General features: G+C 38.2%; 1 protein-coding gene across 1 annotated transcript in view; it reads right to left on the reverse strand.

The window, feature by feature from the left end:
• The window catches only part of Otc (ornithine transcarbamylase), a 66,678-nt gene that overhangs the window by 1,746 nt on the left and 38,960 nt on the right, over positions 1–25,972 (reverse strand). The window contains exons 5-9 of the mRNA XM_004850027.4: positions 13,442–13,595; positions 11,244–11,366; positions 5,117–5,170; positions 4,888–5,037; positions 2,285–2,422 (exon numbers count right to left, since the gene is read on the reverse strand). Of these exons, the coding sequence (XP_004850084.1) occupies positions 2,285–2,422; positions 4,888–5,037; positions 5,117–5,170; positions 11,244–11,366; positions 13,442–13,595 (619 nt within the window). The remainder of the gene's footprint in view (positions 1–2,284; positions 2,423–4,887; positions 5,038–5,116; positions 5,171–11,243; positions 11,367–13,441; positions 13,596–25,972) is intronic.

The following is a 25,972-nucleotide window of genomic DNA, read 5'->3' on the forward strand; positions in this document are numbered from 1 at the left end:
GGCCAAGATCACAGAGCTAGCCAGAATTTTAACCTGATTTCCAAAGCTTATATTCTAAAACCAATATCCTATGTTGCTTTTAGGCTACAAAAATGTATTAAACACATATTTAGGACATTTCTGGGTACTCTTCTTGATGTAACACAGAATATTACAGACTACATCATTGTTCTGATGAAGAATTTTTCTCATTTTAGTGGGGGGAACAGATAACAGAAAACCAAGTAAAAAATTCCAGGTAGTACCCTTAGAAAATAAAGATTTACAAGGGATAAAGGAAGCTAGAGAATCACTTGAAAGTGGGCAGCCTGGGAAGACCTTGCTAAATGAGTGATATTTAAGGTGAGGTCTCAACAACAAGAAGGAACTAGGAAGGTCAAATTCTGGGATGAGAATATCTACTACATAAAAACATTTTAAGCTTTTTTTTGTGGGTTATCAGGACCACATTTCAGGTTTTGCTTTGTTGTTCATACTCACTGGACATGTCAGTCTTATTTTAAATAAAAAATTTAGAAAGTCAGCTTGGGGTAGGATCCAGATTTAGTTAGTTAAATAAATAAATAAATAAATAAATAAATAAATAAAGACCGTTAAATAAGGATGTCAGATAAACAACAAAATCTTTTGTTTTTACTGTAACTATGTTCTAAATATTCCATGGGACATACTTATATTAAAAATTATTCATTGTTTACCTGGAATTCAAATTTAATTTAATTTTATCTTAACCTAACTTGGAGATCAGCAAAAGACTATAAATACTGTACTATGAGTTACATTTGCAATGATGTTATTTACTTACAGGTAATCCATGTGGCAGTGCCTTGAAAAAAATATCAGTGGTTGCTTTGTCTTTTGTTTGTTTTTTGTAGAGTCCCTTTAGGTTATTTTAGGTTTACAGTAAAATGTGTAGGCAGAAGAAAAAAGATCTACCTTATTTTTTGGAGAGTCCTACTTCCTTATTAACCATTGAAAATTACAAAAGCAAGCTTTGTGGGGAGGAAAGGGTGGTTTTTGTTTTTAAACAAAGAGATCCAAAGGCCTTGTGCTACAGAGAAAATGATGTGATTCCTAGTGTCCTCTGAACAGCACTGCTGGAAATCAAGTGTTGAAAGAGTACATATACTTTTGATTTAAAGTTTTTGCATACTTCAGAAGCAAAGTTCTCACTCTCGCTTATGTATATACCTTCAATCAGTCACTGTAGTTATCTCAGAACCAGAGGCCAAATTGTGTCTTTTCTTCCTTCTTCCATCCTGATTTTAAATGAAGTTATGCGTGTAAAAATCACTCCCTAAAGTAGAGTTGTCCAATAAAACTTTCTGCCATGATGAAAATGGTCTGTCTGTGCTGTCTAATATGGTAGCCACTAGCCACAATGAGTATTGAGCACTTACTGCGGGTATGGCAGTTAGTATGACTGAGGACTAGAATTTTCAACTTTATTAAGTTTTAATTTAAACTTAAATAGCCACATGTGCCTAGTGGCTACTGTATTGGATAAGGCAATTCTAGAGGCAAACAAGTATTGTCCCTTTAGAGTATCCTCCAAAAATATATCACAGCAGTGCTGAGTAAGCCTAAAGGCCATTCTAAATAAATGGTCTAAAAATAATTTCTTTGCCTATAAAATAGGAATGTAGTCTAGATGATCTCTAAGGTATCATCCTACTTGAAAATGTTCTATATCTATGAATGATGCAGGCTATGTGGGAAGTATTGAGCTACACATATAGGCCTTTTTAATTAATTACTTTTTATTTTGAGACAGGGCTCAAACTTGTCCTCCTGCACCAGCCTGCCAGAGTGCTGGGATTATGGGCATGTGCCACCATGCTTGGCTCTTTTTTTCTTTTTAAAAATCTCCAATGCTTGGAAGAGGACCAGGCACAGAGTAGATGCTCAATGTGTGGCTACTAAAATGAACTGAACTCAGTAAGTAGGGACTTCTAGTCACACAAAGATATTCTCAAATAAGAATAATATAACTTATAATGGTTGGCAAACAAGGGTGGCTGTTGTTCAGGCTGATCAAGGGGAGTAAGAATTTTTATTAAAGTAGGTTTAGTTGGAAGGGGATCAATCTTACTCCAATAAAATACTATAAATGTTAATGAACAATAATTATCTATTTTGAATTTTCTGGAAAAAATAAGTGCTATGTGAGTGAGTATTGCAGCTGAATCATCTTGGTTGCTTATTATTTTGCAAAAAGCATGAATGACCAAGTTGGAACCACACAGAGAATTCCTTATTCCTCCATTCCCTATTTATTGCTTACCATGATTGTCCACTTTCTGTTTTCTGCCTCTTGGAACACTAGTGATCGTGGAGAATAAAACACCTCATCATCCACTTCTTCTGCTTTTCGGGGCAAGCAGTGTAAGAATGTCCAGTCAGAGGCAGCCACTTTAGCAGTCTAAAGAGATGGGGATAAGACCATGCTTTCACTATTGTATGTAGCAGTCATTTTGTCTCCTTCAATATTTAAAAACACATAAAGCTGGGAGTTAGATAGCAATGCAAAGGGAGAGACAAATGGGCAGAGTAAAATTTTTAGCTCAAGGCACTAAGGGTAAGTATATATAATTCTTTCAGTTTATGGAATTGTATAGTAAAATCTTTATTTGAGAAATTGTCATTCCACATTAAATCACTAACCCAGTTTTCTGATAGTCTATCTAGTGGGATATTGGGCATTTCAATAAATAACTATCCTAGTGAAATATGTGGTTCATAGCAGAAGTCATCAATCATACTCAAATATATAAAAGTTGCTCTGATGTGACAGTATTATATTTTGAGCTTCTCTCCAAATTATGATTTTTAGCACTTGAAGCATACTTTGTCATTAATTAAAATAATTTTGAAACAGCACCGAGTTAGGAGTGCACTAAACAGCATTATGAGCACTGTTTACCTGGTATTTCATTCTCAATGCAAATGTACTAAGTCTCAATTTTCTCTAACAGTTAATTCCCAAAAGTTACATTTTCCCATCCATTTCCATTGTTCACTTACAGATTCATAATGACATTTCTTCATACTTTGTTACATCAAAATTACTGGCTTTGTACTAAAATTTTGTTTTTCCTCCACCCTTGCTCTAAGTTCAGAACATTCTGAGTCTCTAAAATATACTAGCAAAATGACATGGAAAAGGAGTAACATTTATACATGTCATATATCAGTGAAATGACTGTTCTTCAAGCCTACAGTCCCAGCACCAGAAAAACTTCTAATATTAATCAAAGTATAAGGTGAACCATATATAATTTAAAATAACCCCATGATAATATTTGGAACATATATAGCAAAAGACTAACCATAATATATAAAGAGCTCTCAAGGATGAAAGGAAAGAAAAAAATGACCAAAGGATATGATTACAATTTATAGAAAAAGAAATGGAAATGGCCAATAACATGAAAAGATGCTTAACTTCATCAATAACCAGGGGAATGCAAATTTGGAAAAACATGAGATGCTATTTTTCCTTCAGATTTACAAAATTTAAAGATATAAATAACAACTAAGAATAGAAAGTGTGTAGAGAAAAGGGTAAAATAGTGAGCTGTAGGAGTATAAATTGTTAATTCTTTTTGACAGCCAATTTAGCAGGATCTCCCATATTTTAAAAAGTATGTAACACATCATCCCAAAATTTTTCCTTTAGGGATTTACTCTCCAGTAATACACAAATAAATATGTGTGTGGTGTCCACTGCTGCATTGTTTGCAAATGAAATTTTTGGAAAATAGTTTAATTTATAGGAACATTATATATAGGTATATTATTGTCTATCATACTTTGGAGAAAAATATCTAAATGAATGGACAAGGAAATCTAAGATTTGTTAAATGAAAAAAGTCAGAATAATATGTCTAAAATGTCAGTTATGAAAAATCAGCAGTTGTGTGTGTATGGTCATGAATATGTAAATAAACAAAAGAGGTCTGCAAAGAGACACATCAAATTGTTAAACTGCAGCTACTGCTGGGAATAGTCATGGTTAAGAAGGTAGGAGAAACATTTTCACTTTTTGTTTTTCAAACTTTCATTCTATTTGAAATACAATAACTAGGAACTTGTACTTATGTATTACTTTATTAATAAAGTATTTGTTGTACTTAATCACTTTCTCTACCAAAGCAGATTAGTCGTTCTGCTGATAAAACCCCAATATGTCCCTGACTTTTAGGGTATTCTTCCAGAACAGTGGTTCTCAAAGTGTGGCCCAGGTGCAGGAGCATTGCATCGCCTGGGAACTAAGTAGAAATACAAATTCTCAGGGCTCACTGAGAATCAGATTTCACCAGAACCCCTGGCAGGGGGAGGGGGACAGCCAGCTATGTGTTAAAATCTCCTCCAATTGATTCTAATGCCTGCTCAAGATTGAGACAAATTGCTCCGGATTTATCAGAAGGCTTCAGATTGAATGAGAGTCCTTTGGGAATGCTCTGGAGGAAGTTGGCAAAGCTAAATTGGATGGAGGGGTCCTTTGAAAATACAAGCAAGGACTAGCCTACAGAGCATGACCATGGGCCCCGTTGTAGGAGAGAAATCAGAAGAATGTGCGTGAATTAGAGGTAACGCAATGTCTACAAACATACACAGAGTAAAGCACTCTAATACCTCTACTGCTGTAAGAAGGGAAAGAGTGCCTCTCTCTGCTGCCTGGGTTTTAAATTCCTTTGTCCAGCACAAAAGTGTCTTTCCAAAAGGACACAGGTAATCTTTAGAAGGAGAGAAACTCCTGGGTTACAATAGATCTTTTATAGCAGTGAAAGGACAGTTTGCTCTCCCATAAGTGAATAAATGATTAGATGGTTCTGGCCTTTATGAATGGAATTAATGAGCCTTCAGAGAGGAAGCAATTTGTACCTTCATTGTAATCTGGTAACCTTGGAAAGCTTGGAGCCGCATTTTCTTCTCCTCTTCTTGTCCCATGCTTATCCAAGTGTCTGTAATTAATACGTTAGCTCCATGCGCTGCTTCCAGTGGATCATTCATCAGTGACAGCTTGGTACCATTCTAGCATAACAAGCGTGCTGGTTAAACAACTTCACAGGACAGAGAAAGGCAATTATAGCTTGACATACAAGGAGCATACCTCTTTGGCATACTGCTCGGCCAACTTGGTTACACCAGGATCTGGCTCATAACCCTGGAAAAGGAAGAATTTGATGGTTATTTGGGTCATTGTATTATATATATTTTCTTAAACGTGGACTATTTATTTTCAAGAGTAGCCCCTCTCCTTCCTTTTAAAAGTAGCCCAATTATGTTAAGTGTGATATAATTTTTATATCTAGAATTTCAAACTTTCATAGTACCTTTTGGAATTAAAAAAGGCAACTAATTACCCCATCTTTCTTTGGTTATCTCTGGCCTCTTTAGTGATAAATACAGTGTGGTGTTTTCTAGCCCTTGTAAGTTCTTCTTCTTGTTCCCCTAATAGTCTAAGAGGATTATATATAATTGTACAGTCTAATGCATTTTTTGTCTGTGCCTTTCCAAAATTGTTTTTTTTGTTGTTGTTGTTTTTGTTGTTTTTTTTTTTTTTTTTTGGTTCGGGGATCGAACTCGGGCCTTTCCGCTTGCAAGGCAGGCGGCGGAACCACTGAGCTAAATCCCCGGCCCCCAAAATTGTTTTTATCTGGAATGCTTTTTCTCCACCCATTCCAGGTAGATAATGCTTCCAGATCCCAGTTTGAATGACCCCTTCTCACACACACACAAAAAATTCTCCTTTACCACCCAGCTAAATTCTAGCAGGCACCTCATATACACTTTATTCTTTTGCAGGGTGCTTGCTTTGAAATGGCACTCACACGACATTATACTGTTTTTACTAAGATTAAGTATTTGTGCAGAATGGTTTGGTGAGGCAAAAAGGTGCCTAGAGCATAAAATTTAAGGAGGCAATCAGTCTTAGGGTCCTACAAGCACACATTTTGCACCCTAGGTGACTTGCTTGCTCATCTTAATCCCAGGTATGGGTGAGGGGATATTCTGGGGTAGCTAAAACTATCCAAGCTATTCTAGGCCTCCATGGGTAACCTCTCCTCACTCTCCAATCTATTCTGTACCAAACAGCAAGAATTGTTTTCTCAGACACCCTCTATGTTTACTACTTGTTTCTTAAGTCAAAGTTAATAGCATCAAGACTCCCTGCCTATATCCCCTGCTTCTGTCTCTTTTAATTCTTCTCAACATCTTGCTGCAGGAAAGCCTGTCTTCTTGTCACTCCTTTACACATCTTGCCCTTTTCTGCCATCAAAGCCTTTCACCCTTGAATACCTTCCTCTTTGTCCCCTCTTGGGTATCTGCATCAGAACTTGTCAGTGCCTCAAAACTCCAGCCCAGCCTCACCTCCAGACCCTCCATATGGAAATCTTGTCAGTTCAGACATCATAATTATGCTCACCTTCCTCTATCCTTCCTATTTTCCCAAATTCTTAGCATTTATTATGCACTGGTTTTTATAAATTTTCAGTGGGGCATCCTGGTAAATGCTGTAATATGCCCCTCAGATCCCCCTTCATATGAATAATCATGAATTAAGGACGTATTCCCTTCTAGCTGCTGGGGTGCTGCCAGAAGATGGCCTTCAGCTGTCAGACCCCTTTGGGCATTGCCTCTGCTGCAGAGAACTGCTTCACTCAAGGTCAAACACCCTTCTGTGGCCCCATATTCAATGAGTGATTGACAAGAGGCTATGAAAACCTGACCCCCTCTGTCCACTCTGGGCAGCTCCACATGGCCATCTCAAATCCAGAGTATTCCATAAGGTCAGCCAAGACTGGTGTTGCTCCTGCTTAGTAGCTCAGCTTCTCTCTCTCTCCCCACTCCTGCTTCCTTCATTTTCTTCCCACAGTTGTTGATTTCAAGGTCACATCATAATAAACATACTGCGTGCCAAACGCTCAAATTCTGCCAGCCAGGAAACCCAACCTGTGACAGACACAGGTTTATTCATTTGTCAGGTTTATTATTCCAGGTTTATTCATTTGTAATGAATTCCAGGTTAATTCATTTGTATTTATACATGATTGGGTACCATAGTTCTTCCATTACAAAATTCTTGAGAAAAAACTACTCAGCTGTTCATGATGATGGCTGCAGACTTTTTAAACAGCTTTACCACCCTCAAATGACCGTGAATTCTACAGCCTTGTTTGTAGGTGCCTGGGGAAAGTTTATTAATAAAGGCTTGCTAATTTAGTAATTAATGTTGTCAACAGTCATACTGGTAAATATAAATGAAGAGACTTGGATATTGTCCTATATGCCTCCTGCCCCGAAAATTTAGCTTTCCCTTTAGAAAGCAGGTTTTATACTCCCTAAGTATAATCACTCTTTGAGAAGGAATCAATAAGTACTTAGAGAACCTTGAGAGAGGTTTGGAAATAAGAAAATCACCCAACCTTGCATGCACTGGGCCATGATTTAGAATACAGAGAGGAATTCTTTAGTCACAACTCAGCTTTCAATACTAAATCACTGATTGGCTTTTGCATACATCTTGAAACCAGATGAACAAAGTGGTTAACAAACCCAGTTTTGTTAAAATATTCACTTAGAACAATGTCAAAATCACTACTTCTGATAGTATATGGAGCAATTTGACAATCATAAACAAAATTATTTTTTTCTTAAACTTGTAAATTATTCTTGGCTGAAAAATGGAGAAATGGATTAGTTATGGCCTTGGAAACTTGTCAGTGTTTCTTAAATTTACAATAAATTCCTTAGTTTTATCTTTAAAAGAAATAGGTATGCTAACAACTGAAGACTTAAAATTGATGGATTGACTTTTGCATATCATACTTTCCAGAGGATTTTTTTTTTTTTAGTACCAGGAATCAAACTTGGGACCTTGTGCTTGTGAGGCAGGCACCGAAACCACTGAGCTAAATCCCCGGCTCCAGAGGATTTTTTAAACTCTTATTCCCACCAAGATTTAACTGGGTTTTAGTACTCTTTAATCATTTAAATGAGTTTCTGCATAAGAACAATACTAAAATTACCCCACACTGGAATTTTTTGCTTTGATGTTAATAACACATCTTTGACATGCAATAAAATGTTTAAACTGTATATTTCTTCAACAGAATAAAGCCTTTCCAAAAGCACCTGATAGTAGAGAACAATTGTTGTTAATGTATGTTTTATCTGTTAAAACAAATGCAATAATAGTTTGCATTAATCCAGGGCCTTTTTTCAAACTAGATTTGTAGTGAGAATGTGCTTATCCTTCTCATAAAAGGAAGAAAAGCCACTGTAATCACATGTCACATCTGACCTGTTATTTCAGTTCACACTCAGTAGAAGAGAATTGCCTATTGTGAGGGCCATTTCTCTGTGTCAATACAATTTATTGTAATAAGAGGGCTCCCAGTACATGCTATTTCATATGCCTACCATTTCTTCTATGGCAAGTAAACTTTGTTGAATACTATCCTCAAAGCATCGCACCTTAGGCCTAGAAGTACAGTTGTTCAGTATTGGAGTATTTGCCTAGCATATGTGAGACCCTGAGTTCCATCTTCAGCACCACAAAAAGAGAGAGAGAGAGAGAGAGAGAGAGAGAGAGAGAGAGAGAGAGAGAGAGAGAGAGAGGAAGAAGGAGGAGGAGGGAAGGGGAAAGAGAGAAGAAGGAAGGAAGGAAAAAAGGATAGAAGAAGAAAAAAATAATTCATGCCCACTCAGAACCCTAGAATGAGACCTTGTTTAGAAATATGGTCTTTGAAGATATAATTAGTTAAGATGAGGTCCTACTGGATTAGGGTGGGCCTATACTTAGTATCACTTGCATCCTCATAAGAGGGATACTTGGTCAGAGAGACACACATAGACACAGAGGGAAGATGATAGAGGCATAGACTGGAATGATGCAGCCAAAAATCAAGTAACAGACAGAATGTAGCCCTGCTAACACCTTCAGACTTTTAGTCTCCAAAACTGTGAAACAATACATTTCTGTTGTTTTATGCCTCTCAGTTTGTGGTAATTTGTTATGGCCACCCTAGGAAATTGAGAGAAGAATGCATTAACCCAAAGTGGTTAGGCAAGAACACTAGGGAAAAGCACACAGTATTGTCTTTGTTTTGCAGGTTGCAGCAGATGACACTGGTGGCCTACCCAGATGCTCTCAGGGGATCCTTTTCTAAAGCTTCTGCTTGCTCCCCCAGTTGCAGTATGTTTTTAATACCTAGCACTCGCTGCTGTTCAGAAGACAACCCTCTGGCCACCAGGCTGCTTTTCCTGCCAAAAGTGCCAAGGAACTTACCACTCCACCTCCCCTGCTGCCTTTGATGAGTGACTGGTTCAGAAGGATGAAAGCCTACCATCCTCACCCTAGGTTGTGACAACTCTGAGGCATAACTTACACTCCAGGGCTCACCTGTGGGAAGCCACTTTCTATGGGTCTGGGTCAGAAACGGCACTAGGGGGACCAAATCACTTGGGTTTGCTAGCATTTCCTCAATTTTAGCACCAAAAGCCCCCTTGTTTCTAGAAATTCTTCAGTCCTAGGGAGACCAGCATGCTTGGTCACTGTAAATGGCAGACTTGTTAGGATTCATCCCTTTCTCTGTTCTATTCCTCCTAGTCCCCTACAGGGCTCCCTTAGAAGTAAATCACCCCTACATAAATCCCCATTGGGGAAACTCCTTGTGGAGGAACCTGGCTTAAGACACCGGTAGGAGTGAGAGAGGGATGTAAAATGCTTGAGAGACTCAAGCAATTGGGTATTTCCTGGTAAAGAAATTCAGCCATTCATCTACATTGCATAATTCATGTTCCCAGTGGTTGGTAAAGAAACATCTGGAGCTCAAGAAATGAAAGCAGGGAAGGATTTTTAAGTCTCATGCGTCCACTTCAGGATGCCTTAGGTTCTCAGAGTGAGATAAGTGCAAATACATACTTGGTCAGAAACACACTAGTGCACAATAATTGTGAATTGTCGTCTAACGAGAGGGCCAATCCTATCTTTTACCACAAATTAAGACTGTTTTGGAAATAGTTGTTGTTTAGGAGAAATTTCCTTTCAAAAGACTCCTAATAGGACATTAGTAGATAGAAAACATAATGGAAAAAAATTCAGTAGAGATTGGGTATTTAAAGAGTTCTATGGGGACATTTTTAGAACTGGGTTGTGTTTGAATCTCTTGAAGGGTTAATTTGATTTTCTAAAGGGTTTATTCATTCTGTATGGGGTTGGGAGTATCTTGAATGGGGGTTCTCTTACTAATTCTTATATTAGTGTATTTAATTATGTAAGTGTTATTGTGTAGATTAAAGATTCACATGTTAAGAAATTAAAAATCATATAAACGTATAGATGATTAAAATAATGTCTCCCTCCACCTCTATCCTTGAACCTCTTAGTTCTCCTCTTTTTTGTTTGTTTTGTTTTTTGCTGTGCTGAGGAACACTGGTGAACCCTAGGCAAGTACTCTACCTCTGAGCCACAGCCCAGCCTTCTAGATTTTTCTTTACAGGCAACAACTTGTACCATTTTCTTGTGTATTAAAAGGGTTAAATGGGCCCTATGAAAGAAGTTAGGCTTCCCATACATTCTGTGACAGATGAGCAGCAGGGTAGGAAGTATGCAGGGCTCATCTTCATAGCTATTGTGGGACTCAGATTTTAAAAGCCAAAGGGCTGCTGGAGTTATGGTTTGAAACACTAAACTGGTAGAGATGGCCCCGTGACCTGGACATTGGATTGACTTTTTTTTTTTAACCAAATTGCAGTATTTTAAAAAATGACAGCATTGTTCCCATGTGCTGACAATCTATGCTGTTTTGCTTTCATCGATTTCTTCAGTCTCTGTGATGATAATGCACCAGGATGCCAGTGTCAGGGCATTCAAAAGGAATGCAGACATGCTTTTAACACAGACTCACAGAATGAAAGGTATCTGCCTAGACTAGTGCTTATTGTAGAGATAGGAAATTGGGCTCTTAAGAGGCCAGAAAGCTACTTAATAGTAGGGCTGGTAACATAAGCTACATTTTGTGGCCTTGTTTATACTGTCCTTGAATGGAAAAAAGTTTTATTCTCTTTGGGTAATTGTATGTGATTTAAGTGGGAGGTTCATTTTTTTTTTTTTTTTTTTTTGGTACCCAGGATCGAACTCTGGTCCTTGTGTTTGTGAGGTAGGCGACTGAACCACTGAGCTAAATCCCTGGCCCTGGGAGGTTCATTTTTAAGGCAGAAAGTTTCCATACCTTTGGAGTAGCTACCTGAAGATGCATCCCGAATTTTGCTGCACTCATCATGATGGAGTGAAGGATATTGTTCCCGTCCCCTATCCAGCTGAGGGTCAGACCTTTAAGAGAGCCATAGTGTTCCTAAAAGGCAAGGGATAAAGGAGATTAAATCCAGCAGGAAATCCACTCTTGTGAAACACTTATTAGGATTAAAGTAAAGGAAATAGCCTTTACCTCAATTTTAATGTCATGTTGGAATGAATAAGCTACTAAACTTTTTTGCATAGTACAGAAGAATTCAATAACATGAATGCATATTCACAAAGCAATAGCAAAATCTCCTAATATCTCAAACTAAGACATCATATGACCTTGTACAGACTCGGATTTTCACACATTTCAAATCTGAATCTCAGTTCAATTCATTTCAACAAATGAGCACCATCAATGTCCAGACCTTACCCTTGGGCCTGGAGATAGAACTAAAACAAAGGAGACAAACATTACTACTTTTAAGGAGCTTTCATTCTTTGGTTTAAGAAAGGGGGAAAACAATATACCTGGAACATGACATGGTGACCCTGAGCAGGTTCCCATTTATATAAAAAGTTGCAAACTTGCCCAACAATACTGTTGGTTGCTTATGGGTATAGTGGTATATAAAGTATAAACACACATCTGGGAATTATTAGGACAATAATGTCTTTGTGTAATGGGAGTAAATGGGATTGGGCAGAATTTTGCAACTCTATAACATACTACTTAAAAACAATAACTCTTAACTCTTCCTCCATCACGTTAAGATTTAACAAAGCTGTGATGGACATAATGGGAATTTGTTTTATTTTTCTTGGAGTGTCTGTAGGTCCCAGATATTTTGCATATTTATGTATTTATAAAGATAAGATTAGGGCTGGGGATTTAGCTCAGTGGTTTCACCACCTGCCTCGCAAGCACAAGGACCCAAGTTCGATCCCCGGTATAAAAAAAAAAATAAAGATAAGATTAAAAAGAGAGAAAGGCTAAGTAATTTGGAGATCACAGAACTACTAGATGGGTAAGCTAGAATTTAAATTGGAGTCCATCTGATTCAGATCCCATGGTCTTGATAAGCTGTTATTCATTTACTGAAATCCTATTTTAGTATTTCCTGTATAAAGGCATTGCACAAAGTCCTGCAGGAAACACTGTGAGGAATAAAACAGCTCATTTTCCCTCAATGAATTTATAATTCACTAATGATAAAGCCCCAAGGAGAAGCCTTAAATTATCTGGTATCTATGTAAAGCTACACCCACAGACAACAAGCTGGTATCTGATGTCACTGCTTCTCTTCTGCATGGATCTTACTTTCATTTCTGAACAGTTTCATTTGAAATTTAACCTCACATTTAAATGTGTATAGTTTATTCAAATGGGGAGGAAGGTGGGCCTATCCAGTGTGCCTGCCTCCTCAGAATCATTCATAGACACAGTAATCACGGTTGTTAGGATTTCAAGTGGCAATATCATGTAGATTGGCTGAGGCAAACCAAAGGAAGTAATTCTTTTAGTTATTCGAGTTCCTGATTTGGGACCACATGGCTAAATTACAGCCGCAACTCCATAAATCCTGCATGTTTTTCCCCTACTTTTAAACAACAAATGTATTAAAATAATAGAAAATGACCCCTTTTTAAAAGAGCTTTAGTAATTGACCATTTTAGATATTCAAAGCACACTCCATGGGCCTTCACTCCCAAGCCACAGTCTCTGATTATGTAAGATCGCATAAAGCTTTCCCATTCTGTATGCTCCAGCATTCCCTATTCATTCATTGTGTTAAAGATGGCACTAAAAAGCAAAGTGATTGAAAGAACAAGAGATGTGAGAGGAGACTAATGGGGGCAGGGAACAGGATTTAGCACAGAAAGATCTTTTTTTTTTTTTTTTTTTTGGTACCAGGGATTGAACTTGGGTCCTTGCGCTTGCGCAGCAGGCAACGAAACCACTGAGCTAAATCCCCGGCCCTAACACAGAAAGATCTTATAGTCTGTTTTTAACAATGCCTTCTTTCCCTGGGATATGCAGTATGCACACATATATGATAATTCTTTGTCATGGTGATATTTGAAAATAGAAGAGTAATACCCTTATTTAAGTAAACAGTTTCACTTATGCTGGTCAAGTATTATTTGTTGATTTTGTTCTTTTGGAAGGCAAAGAAATATGCCAACCTGGAGTGTGAGGTAATCGGCCAGGATCTGGATAGGATGATACCTATCAGACAGTCCATTGATAATTGGGATGGATGCTTCTTTAGCCAGGATATCCAGATCTGAATGTCTAAATACTCGAGCCAACACAGCATCTGTCATGCTAGATAACACACTGTGGCAAATAAAGAAAAGATAATCTAAGTTAATTGTACTTAATAACTTCTTCTTTAATACAAGAACATAAATAAAGTGCTAATAAATTAGCATTTTTACTAAGTTATAACTATATATCAACAGGACAGACTTAAAAGCTACTATTAAACATTTAATCACTACAGAAGACAGATGTTGTTCTACATACATTTTATCCAGTGACCAGCGATATTATATTTGTTAGGGTTTATATCTGCATATCCCACAAGAGCCTCATGCACTCACAGGTGGGCCTTTTGGAAAGTGATTGGATTATGGGGGTTATAGCTGACATGCTGTTAGGAGGTGGGGTCTGGTGGGAAGAAGTAGGTCACCGAGGGCATGGCCTGGAAGAAGTTATCTCCCTTCCCAGCTCCTCCCTTTGCTCTCTGCTTCCTGATCTCCTGGACATGAGCACCTTTTCCTTTGTTATGCTCCTCGTCCATGCTGCTCTGCCTATGGATTGACGCCTCTACAAACTGAGCTGAAACAAACTCCTCCTTCCTTAAGTTATGGGTGATGAGTATTTTGTCCCAGCAATGAAGAAAGTGACGGACAATATTGTTTACGGAAATAAATCATCTTTTATGGCCCCCAAAAACATAATGATGAATTATAATTGATAAATGGGCATTAAGTTCAAAAGGAAAAAACCAAAAGCAAGATATACAGAGAAACATTAATGAACTGGCCTGTGGCTAATTTTCTATTACATTATCCCATGGAAAAAATATACATTTTCTCTATAAAACTGAAAGTGCCAGTGTAGCAGCCATGGAAATGCAGGTACAGATGGCCTCCGTGACAGAACATGCTGGGAGGAGAGGTATTGGCTGACAGCCTCCTGCCAGCAGCACTGTGCTTTCCAGATCCACTGCAGCATCCCTGCTATGCCACACTTCCCCTGGGGTGTTCTCATCCCAATGACCCATGACCTCAATGACCAATGACCAAGCGTGACAGAGAAACTAGAGCTAGGCCACACCTGCCTGTCTTGGGACTTCTCTTTTAGGCAGTCTCTGCTCTGGATTCCTCATTGGCCTGGTCTGGCTAAGACAGTCTCAGAACTGTACTGTGATCTGGGTTTCTCCATTACCCACCCTCCTTCCAGGTGGTCAGAACTGTACTCAGTTTGAAGACTCCCTTCCCAACTCCCTTGGGGTTCTGTGTCAGGCAGGAGTAGCCCAGCTCTAGTCTCCCTCCTGCTCCTTCCTTTATTCTTCAAAGGTGTTTCCCTTATACACCTCTTGCACTTGTCATTCCATCCTGGAATTGGCTTGTTAGTGGACCTGACCTGACATAGCCAACAATGAGCTCTGGAGCTTATAAAATTCATAGCTCACTCAAAAGACTCCTTGCCCCCAGAGATTAGAGGTACGAAGACTGAACACCATATTCCTATAAGAGTAATTCTGAGATTCTCAGATTTTCTTTTCAAATTCTTATAGATTTCTTATACCCATAGTTCCCAGATTTTCAGTTATGAATCAGCAAAATTTCCAAAACCATAAGAATCCCAACTCCTTGTTAGCATATTGAGGACATGAGAAACAAGCAAATAGGTAACATGTTTTTACAGTCATTAAATAAAAGAAAGCACATTTTTAACACAAAAAAAGTTTGCAAAGGGCAGAATTATAAAGAATAATCCTTGAAACAAATCAACTGGTCTTTATGAAATTTCATATATTATTCTTTTTTTTTCAGTTGGTGTTATTTTTTATTAGTACATGTTTGCAGACTATAATGATCACATTCTTTGTGGGGAGTTGGTACATGCACACAGCACATCTTAGTTCTTTTTTTCACCCCCTCCTCTCCCTTCCCCTCCCTCTCCATCTGTTGGTCCCCTTCCCTTTTGCAAAAGATCTCCCTATTTCCTATTATCTTTTATCTTGCTCTTTATTTATATTTTGGGTTTCTCCTTTAAAGGAACCAGGCAATATTTAAGTCTGTGTGTCTGATTTATTTCACTTAACATTATGGTCTCAAGGTACATCCATTTTCTTACTAATGTCTCAAGTTTATCCTTCTTTATGGCAAAGTAGTACTGTACTCCACTGCGTATAAAGACACTTTCTTTATCCATTGATCTGTTGATGGACATATAGGCCTCTCCCAAGGTTTAGCTATTATAAATTGGCTGCTATAAACTTGGGTATGCATGTATCACTGTAATATGATGTCTTCATCTCTTTCAAGAATATAACTAGAAGGAGAATAGCTTGGTCAAATATAATTTCTATTTTTAGTGTTTTGAGGAATCTCTATACTGATTTCCATAGTAGTTGTACTAGTTTACATTCCCATCAGCCATATGGAAAGTTCCTTTTCCCCCACAGCCTCACTAGAATTTGTTATTATTTCATTTCTTGATGATAGCTATTTTTTTTCTGAAGATGAAATCTCAGTGTTGTTTCAATTTGCATTTCTCTAATGGCTAGAGATGTTGAACATTTTTTCATGTAATTATTAGCCATTTGTATTTCCTCTGAGAAGTATTTGTTCATTTCAGGTGCCCATTTTTTGACTAGGTCTTTTATTGGGGGAGTAATTTTTTATATATTTTTATGTATTTTAATATATTTATATTTTTCTTTATATATTCTAGATATTAGTCCTCTGTCTAAGGAATAGCTGGCAAAAATTTTTTCCCATTGTATAAGGTTGTCTCTTCACTCTGTTGGTTATTTCCTTTGCTGTACAAAACTTTTTAATTTTATATGATCCTATTTGTTGATTTTTCAACATTATTTCCTGTGTAATTGGCATTCTGTTCAGAAAGTCCTTGACTACACCTGTGTTTTTAAGAGTTTTACATATTTTATCTTCCAGTACATTCTTTCAATATTTAGATCTTTGATCCATTTTTATTTTAGTTTAGCACAAGGTGAGAAGTACGGGCCTAGACTCAGTCTTCTGACTGTGGACAACCAGTTTTCCCAGCACCATTTATGAAGAGGCTTCTTTCCTCTGGTTTATGTTTTTGTCCCCTTTGCCAAAGATCTGATGGCTGAATGTGCCTGGGGCTGTTTCTGCTCCCTCTGTTCTGTTCCACTGACCCACACATCTGGTTTTGTGCCAGTGCCCTGCTGTTTTTATCACTACAGCTTTCTAAAGTAACTTCCAATCTGGGATTGTGATGCCTCCTGCTTTGCTCTTGTTGGCCAGGATTGTTTTTGCTATTCTGGTTCCACGTGAATTTTAAGATTGTGTTCTCTAGTTCTGTGAGGAATGCTTTTGGTATTTTGATTGGAATTTAGGTAACTCTTAATATCAGATTAAATGTCTAGCTCAGTCCTTACTGGAGTAGGTGACATTTACAACCGAAGTTTCCGAGTCAGTGTTCACTTGCTCACAGGTCTTCACCACTCCATACTGGACTAGTAAACTGTCCAGCACCTCCCACTGTAAGAGTGGCGGGAATTTCCTATCTGAAGTTTCCGAATCCTTTGCGTTTTGGGGACCGAGTGTTCAACTTCTATGGGCTTCCCGTGCAGTTCCGTTTTACCTGGCCCCTTCAGCTCTTCGGACCCGGCGAGGCGGAGCAGGGACGTCCGGGACACTCGCGCCCCTCCAGCGATGCACAGCCGCGGCCTCACTGAGCGACGGGGTCGAGGCCACTTCCCGCGCCCCATGCCCGGAGTCAGCGAAGCCAGCGCCTCCAGTAATGCCCGAGAGAGAAGCAGGAAGGAGCGATGGGCGGCGTGCGCGCTAGGGGCCCAGGCCAGTGGGGCCTGGGCCTGGAGCCAGGCGGGGGCGCGGGGCGCGGGCAGAGTGCCTGCAGCAGCCCGCGCCTGCCCTCATATATTATTCTTAATAATCAGGGGGAACTGAAGATTTGCACTGCTTTGAATTTTAACACACCGTATGATATAGCGAGGCAAGGTGAATTAAAGACTCATTTTATAGTTTCTCTGGAAAAACAGATAATGCTGGTTAACTTTTGGTAGTGAACTAAGACAAGGAGTTCACCAATCTTGCTGCACATGGAAGTCACTTGGAGAGTTTTTAAAACTCTTGATGTCTAGGCCATATGTTATTAATTATGTCAGAAATATCAAAATCTCAAGGAGTAAGACTGTTATTGTTTAGACCTAAAATGTCCCCCAAAATTCTTTTGTGGGTGCAAGGCAGTCCTCAGGCCCCTAGCCTGTGCATTCTCACAGCAGAACTTGGTAGCCTAGTCTCTCACAAGGCCTCTTGGCAGTCTAAATTTATACCAAACTACACAATAGTGACCATGTGCAAGAAGACCTTGGTTATATAAGTTATTTACCTCAGCCAGCGTCGACCTTGATTATATGAGTTATTTACACCAGGGAATCAGGACATGCACTTGTGCTGGAGTTCTTTTGACACAGAACCCACTTCCTTCCAGATCCCCTTCGCTTCACAGCCTGAACCAAAGTACCACCATCTTGCCCTTTTGCATTTCTTGACACCAGGCCCTTCACCATGTGGTTTCTGCCTTGGAGCCAGCCAATCATGGGATTTTAAACTGTGACCAAACATAAACCTCTCCTTTAAGTTGTGAGTGCTAGGAATTTTATATTAATGGTGGGAAAGTGACTAAATCATGGATGTAAAGATTAGTGCTTTAAAAAATTTCCCAGGAGATTCTGATTTGCAGCTAAGGCTGAGAACCAAAGCTAGCCGTTGTTCCTCTAAGCAATATCAGCATCACCTGCAAAAGAAATACAGCGGGCTCCATCCAGATTTACTGAAGCAGAATCTGCATTTTAACAGGATCTCCAGGTAATTCACTTATATATTGAAATTTGAAACTCCTAATCAAGAAGGAATGGAGGCTAAACCATATTTTTAAAAATACCATCCATTTTTTTCTTAGAATCCTAATCACACAAAAAAATCAAGTAAACAAAGCTTCTGAGATGATAGCTACAATGACAGGGAGTGATTTCTAGGTCAATTGAAGGAAGAAGTCATCTCAAATCTTCTGTGAAAGGAATAATTTACCACTTTCCTTTAAGGGCTCCTTCATGAGCATAATCAGCTATCCCAGTCTATCTGATGCCTTGCAACAATGGTTCCCATAGTTTGGTGTGTATCAGAGCTAAGAGAAGTATTAATAAACTACACAAAATCCTAGATTTTAGATATAATTAGGCCTGGGCCATTGTATGGTTACTAAGTTCCTTAAGGGATTTAGATGATCTTCCAAAGAACTACTAACCTAAAGCATAGACTGCTATGTTAAAAGAATTTTACACCTGGTTTTCCCCTTTTCAGGATCTTGGTACAAATCTCCTTCACAGTTCTGATGTACCATACTACACATATTCCTCATTTAACAACCTACCTGTTTAACAACTGTTTGAACTTAAAGCCCACTGCTTGGACCCATCTTTTTATTTTTATTTTTTGTACAGTTCTGTACATCTTGTTTATAGAGCTTTAATATATTTTTTGTACAGTACACTTTGTTTATACAGTACTTTGTTATATTTTATAGTGCTCTAGTTTTAGATTCTATTATACTGAGGACCCCTGAAATGTTACCGGAAACCTCTGCAGTAGGCTGTAGTCTCCTGCCCAGTGTATGATACAGGCCTGAAAAAAAAACAACTAAAAGACAGAACTAAGAGAGAGTGGGGTTCCAGGATGACCAATGCCAGTGCAACTGACAAAGGTGCTGGCCAGTCCAAGCCACTGATTTTTATTGTTAATCAACTGGGATAAAGGTGAGCTATGTACAAGGGCAGGACTATGTGTGAGGATGCACAGTTGTGCAGTTTCTATGGAAACTAATACAAAGCATTTTCAAATTAGGAACAGAATTGGCAAACTATATGGTTGTAATTAGAACAGTGTCCTTCTAGTAAGAAGATTTTAGTTGTGAGAATGGAATTTGGGTGCGAGTTACTCTGACCTCAGCACATAGGTTTCAGCCAGATTCACTTTTATAAACAAGCCAATTGTGGGGTTAACTCTTTACTGCCTGTACTGCTTACAAACTACTTAGGGGCATAATTAATATTGCAGTCTCACACACATTACAGTATTGCATGTAAGAGTTAGGCAAATAAAAACAAAATCATCAAGTTGAAGTTTCCTTGACCATTTCTTTTTTCTGAGTATTGTAATGTACATACTATATAAAATTCCTCACTTAGTGACTAATTCATTTAACAACCTAGTTGCAAGAACATAACTTGATCATTAAATGAGGAATGTCTGTATAAAAATACAGGCATCTAACTAAATCACGTGAAAGTAACTTAGATGGAGGTAAATATCCCAGTAAGGTTTATAATCATAACTAGCTATCAATTCCATATTTAAAAAGAATTAGTTAATTTTATGATACCTAAAACTTCTTTGAGAAAGAAAGGCAGGGGAGTGTGACCTTATATATCATCTTAGTCACTTTCCTTGTCACTGGGAAAAAATACCAGACACCTGCAACTTAAAAGAGTAGGGGTTTACTTTGGCTCATACTTTTAGTCCATAGTTGGCTGGCTTTAAAGGCAAGAAGGGCATGGTGTAAAGGTCTGGTGGAGGAAAGCCACTCACCTCATGGCAGTCTAGAAGTAGAGAGCCAAGGGAGGAGCTGCCTTCTGACCAGATCCCACCTCCTAACAGGAAGGGGACCATTTTAGATCTAAACCATAACACATGTGATACTTTCATACTTCAGACTTCTTTAAACATGCATGGCTTCCTAAAGTATGTACAGGTAAGATAAAATATATGGATTAACATTGCAGTTGACTTTCTGGAATATCACAGGTAAAAAGCAGATTTGACTTTTATTGTAGTCCATCAAGTTATTTTGGGGAGCTAGAACCACAAGCTACCAATCTTTTAGGCTTTTCATGAACTTTTTTTTTTTTTTTGGTATCAGGGATTGAATTTGGGTCCTTGCATTAGCAAGGTAGGTGGTGTAACCACTAGCTAAATCCCTGGCCCGTTATGAACTTTTTAATGCATTGTTGACTTTGGCTAGATCTATTGTATATCAAATATAAACACTGATTTAACCTCACAGGTGAAGAAGCCTCTGAAGCCTAGAAATAATTAGAACAAAGTATAAGAGATTGAGGAATGATGAGGTTGAAAGAAGAAAATGCTGGGGAGCAATTAGAGTAGTCATATCTATCTTTCAAGAAGATTAAAAAGGGCTCTTGTTTATGATTCCCTCTTTTGAACACAGAAGTCCTGAAGCAAAGCAGTCAAAATCACTTGCTCTGTTTACAATGTCAAGTTAGGTATCTGAGGAACTTCTATGGTGAAATTCATGGGAGAGCACATGGTTGACTTTATTGAGGTTGCCCAGCACCCCCTAGAACAGGGGTTGTCTTCACCTATGGAGCTTTACAATACCCTAATACCATATTCTGCCCTTCGGAAAGTTAAATCAGAAGCTATGGTGATGGGATCCAGGATCTGTGTGTGTGTGTGTCGGTGGTGGTGGGGTGCAGGCACGCATACAGAGTATCAAACTCAGGGATGCCTGCATGCTAAGCACATGCTTTAATATTAGGCTATATCCACAGTCCCATGTCACTGTATAAATTTCCTCATTATTCTGATATGAGGAATAGGCTTGGAACCATCATCCTAGAAAACAGAAGGAGGAGAGAGAGTCAGTTACTTTGCTACTGGATCGCACATTTGGATCATTGTAGAGGAACAAAATCTGAATAGTTGCTGAAATCTCACATTATAAGAAAAGTAAGAGAAGGTCATTCTTTCCTTTCTGTTTCTCCAACAAGTTTCACTATGTGGAGCAGACCCTCCAATCTGGAACACCACCTGACAGGCCTAGAAATTGCTCCTGTGATAAAAGAGGAACAGAGGCTGGCAAGAAAAATATTTGAGTTTTTTTTTTTTTTTCGTACTGGGGATCGAACTCAGGACCTTGAGCTTTCGAGGCAGGTGGCAGCACCACTGAGCTAAATCCCCCACCCCAAGAAAAATATTTAGATTGATGACATCAATGGTAAAAGGCAAGAGGAAAAGAACCTTGGGATTTGTCCGGGCAGCTGGAACACACAGGCTCTATGTGACATTTGTAGTCCAAGAAGAAGAACATACCCCAGGAAATTCTGTGCCATTATCACAAAGACACCAAAAGTGGAATTTTGTGATTATAGTATGACCCATCCTTCAGAGAGCAAAATTAATTTATTCTGTCAGACCTGAGGTGCTCTTCCAGCTGCTCTGTCAGTTCAGAGAGGCCTGAATAAGTTGATGACTGTGCAAACATGTACTTGACAAGTTTGGGTTCAGCATAAAGGAGTATAAAGATGAAAAACAAGTAGAGAGGGCTGGAGCTGGAGCTCAGTGGTAGAGCATTTGCACAGCATGTAAGAGGCCCTAGGTTCCATCCCAGCACTGACAAAAAAGCAAACAGAAATGAATACACAGTGTAGTCCCTTACGCAGGATACAAGGAGTACTGTCCTCTGAGATATTCTCTTCATGATCATGCGGAACCCAGAATTAGAATTTTGTGATTACAGCATGGTGCTCTATCTCTCAGGAAGTTATAGTTCTAGCTAATGATCCATTATGTCTGCAAGAATCCCTGCAGGACCCTTTGTATTCTTCTATTCCTTCTTTTATTAGAAAAGAAACGAAACATGAGGGAAGAAACCTAGCAAAAAAAAAAAAAAAGAAACATAGCAACATATGTTATACTGAGATCCCATACACTTATAAAATAAGGGTTATTTTTTTTCAGGTCAATCACTATCAAGAACAATCCCATAAGGGCACAGTAGCAGTAGTTTTCCTCACTCAACATCCCTACTGCACAGATTGTGGTCTCTAATATTGTCCTATATTTAAAAAAAGAGAGAATAAAAAACAGAAATCAGTAAAAGATAGTCAATTCCATGTCCTTGGGCAGGATAAAATCAGAATAAGTCTGTAATATCCCATTGTTGCCGGACAGCAAAAGTGCTTTTAAAAATGGCAGGGATAGCCAGGCATGGAGTTCATGCTTATAATCCCAGAACTCAGGAGGCTGAGGCAGGAGGATTGCTGCAAGTTCAAGGACAGCCTGGGCTACATAGTGAGACCTTACCTTAAACAAAACATGTCAGGGACACTGTTAACAAGAGCAGAAGTCAACTTAAAAGTGTTCTCCTTTTTTAACTTGTGATTATAATAATAAATATTATTATGTGAGACAAATTCTCATCATTTTATGTGACAAATTCTTTTTTGTAAAAGCCTGTGATACTTATAAGCAAAGTTAACATAAAGAAAATGTACAAAAGTAAAAATAAAATATCAAAGGTGAATGTTATATACATTTAAATTTATTTATTAAAATATGCAGAAAAATATTTATATATAACTTTAGCTATGGATATATATTTTGTGGGATTTTTGTTAAGTATATTTCTGTCCATAAAGTACAGATATGTTGGGCCGAGGATTTAGCTCAGTAGTTTCACTGCCTGCTGTGCAAGTGCAATGGACCTGAGTTCGATCCCCGGTACCAAAAAAAAAAAGTATGGATATGTATATCTAAATATTTGTATATTTACTTTTGTGATGCTGGGGACTGAAACCAGGACCTTTGTACTGAGCTACATCCCCAACCCTTTTTTATTTTTTAATTTTGTTGTTTGTTTTTTTTTGGTACCGGGGATCGAACTCTGGTCCTTGCACTTGAGCAGGCGGTGAAACCACTGAGCTAAATCCCCGGCCCTATTTTTTTTTAATATTGTGCAGGGTCTTTTTAAGTAGTTAAATTGCCTAGATGAGGCTTGAACTTGCAGTCCTCCTGCCTAAGCCTCCCAGATTCAGATATGTTATTTTTAATCTGCATAAACCATAATGAATTAGCATAATTTGTAAGTCAAATAGTTGTAAAAATAGTAGAAATGGTACCATAAATGAACAGGCACCATCAGCATTTGTGCATTTATTATATAAAAGCAGTACAGAAGAGGAGTCCAGAAGTTAACCAGCACCAATTATCATACAATTTCCAATTTAAAAGATGGTGCAACCATTTATTCCAAAATAATAACTTAGTTAACTGTCCCAAAAACAGAAACCTAAAATTTTGGATTCATTTTCCTGTTTCTCTGAGAAAGAAATCCTTTGATGACTCTAATGATAACTCAATGCCAATAAGAAAGGTGTTTTTCACAATTAAAACCAGACCAGGTTAGTGTATTATAGGATATAGTGAATCATGTACTGCAGAGATTAAAAACAAACTAATAGAAGTAAAAGAACACCTCATCTTCTAGATTTTTTAAAAAAGTTAAAATTTACATAAAGACAGTATTATAGACAGATGAGTTAGGTAGAGATATTATAGGCAGTCAGATAGGGCTAGGTCCTCAAGAGGGTCAGGACAAAGGTGAAACATGCCACAGCTGCGACTGAAGACACATCAGCTAAAAACCAGGCCTCAAGATAAAGACAAGATTACCAGACTTACATACTTCCTCAAAGAACAAACACTGGGCCCAATGAAGTCGAGACAGACATTGATCACCCTGGTGGGTGACCAGAGACCTCTGGACCCACCACTTCCTAGGAGAATCTTTGTTCTTTCCATCCACGCTTGTTAAGTGACTTGTTTCCCAATTAGACCACCATTACCTATGTGACTATACTTGTAACCTTATTGGATGTTCATCGCTGTGGCCCACATTGTACCCACATGGATTTCACCCTATAGAACTCCTCTGTAAAGTGGGGTCCCCGGCTCAGGACCCCTCCTGCCCCTGAGCTTTCCTATCAATAAATATCTTCCTACTCTTAACCTCCATTCTTCCTAGAACTCATTCTTTGATTTCTAGAGAATAAGAGCTTGGCGTATCATACAGTTAACAGATTGGGAGATATAATATTTCATATTTCATCTCTGGTATTATTTTCTGTATCAACAGGAATAAAGATAGAGTAGTAGACAGAATAATCCCCCCCCCAAATTATCTACATCTTAATTCCTAGAAGCTGTGAGTATGCTACCATTTTAAGCAAAAGGAATTTTGCAGATATGATTAAATTAAGGATCTTGAGATGGGAATATTCTGCTGGGGCAGACCCAATATAATCACAACAGTCTTTATGAGAGAGAGGCAAGATGTTAGAAACAAGAGAAGATGCTGTGATGCTGGGTTTGAAGATAGAGAAAGCTGGCCTAGAGCCAAAGTTTCTGGAAGCTGTAAGGGGTGAGGAATTGGATTTCCCCTGGAGCCTTCAGAAGGTACACAGCCCTGTGGACCATTCTAGAATTCTGAATGCCAGAGCAGTAACATAATAAACTTATGTTAAGTCACTAAGTTTATGGTAATTTCCGAAAGCAGCAATTAGAAACCAGTATAGATCCCATGACAAAAAGTGAAAACTATGTGATCAGCCTAGTGGACAGCAGCTTGAGTTTAAGTCACTCTGACCTTAGCAAGGAGTTCTCACTAACCAACCAGAATCAAGTGGTCAGCAATCAACTTAACCTGCATCCTTGGTTTCCTGACATGATATTATTTTTCTTTCCAGCCTAGTAACATTATGTAAACCCTGAGAATATATAAAAGTATGCTCTTCTAAAATTCCTGATAACCCAGCAATGTATAGAAGTTTAAATTCCAGGACTACACAATAGCAGGAATTAAAGGTTTAAGGATAAAAAACAAAATTAAATCTATCATATTAATAGCATAACCCTCTTTTGTTGTAAAAATATTAATCAACTCTTTAATCAATGTGATATTTTATGTGTATTTTTTCCTCTGTAAAATGTTTGGAGCATTCAGGGAAATCTGAAGTTGTAGGCTTGTGATTAAATATTTAAAAGCATTTGATTAAATTTGCAATCAATGTTAAATGGTTGAGGAAATTTGTTTTGTTCACTTAATATGCATTTCATTTATTAGTTATACAAGTGATATGTGATTTCTTTTTGGTCTCTTTTAGTGCTCACTCGTACTAGGCAAGTTCTCTTCTACTGAACTATGACTCCCAGCCCTTGCATGTGCATGTTTAAAGCAATGAAACATGAACATGCTTCAGAATCACCAGAAGGGCTTGCTAAAACACTGTTGTGTTTCACGTTTACTAGGTCTGGGTTAAGGCTTGATAATTTGCATTTCTAACAAGCTTCCCAGAGCTGTTTATGTTGTTGCTTTGGTGACCACACTTTGAGAAAGTGATTGGAGGAATTTTTGCTATTTTATATGTAAATGAATGCTAGATGTCTGATAAACTCCTACAGTTAATTCACTGGGCTGCAAACAAAGGACACAAAGTAAAAGAATACAGGCAAAAAGGAACATGACAAAGCTTGAGAGAAAAATACCACTAGGTCCTCTTTTAGCCAGAGGAGCTGTAGATGATGTGGAATCCAAGGAGCTGGAGATCA

The sequence above is a fragment of the Heterocephalus glaber genome, unplaced genomic scaffold (assembly GCF_053883595.1).
Source record: "Heterocephalus glaber isolate CG9 unplaced genomic scaffold, H.glaber_assembly_v1.0 deba00001547, whole genome shotgun sequence".
Taxonomy (NCBI): Eukaryota; Metazoa; Chordata; class Mammalia; order Rodentia; family Bathyergidae; genus Heterocephalus; species Heterocephalus glaber.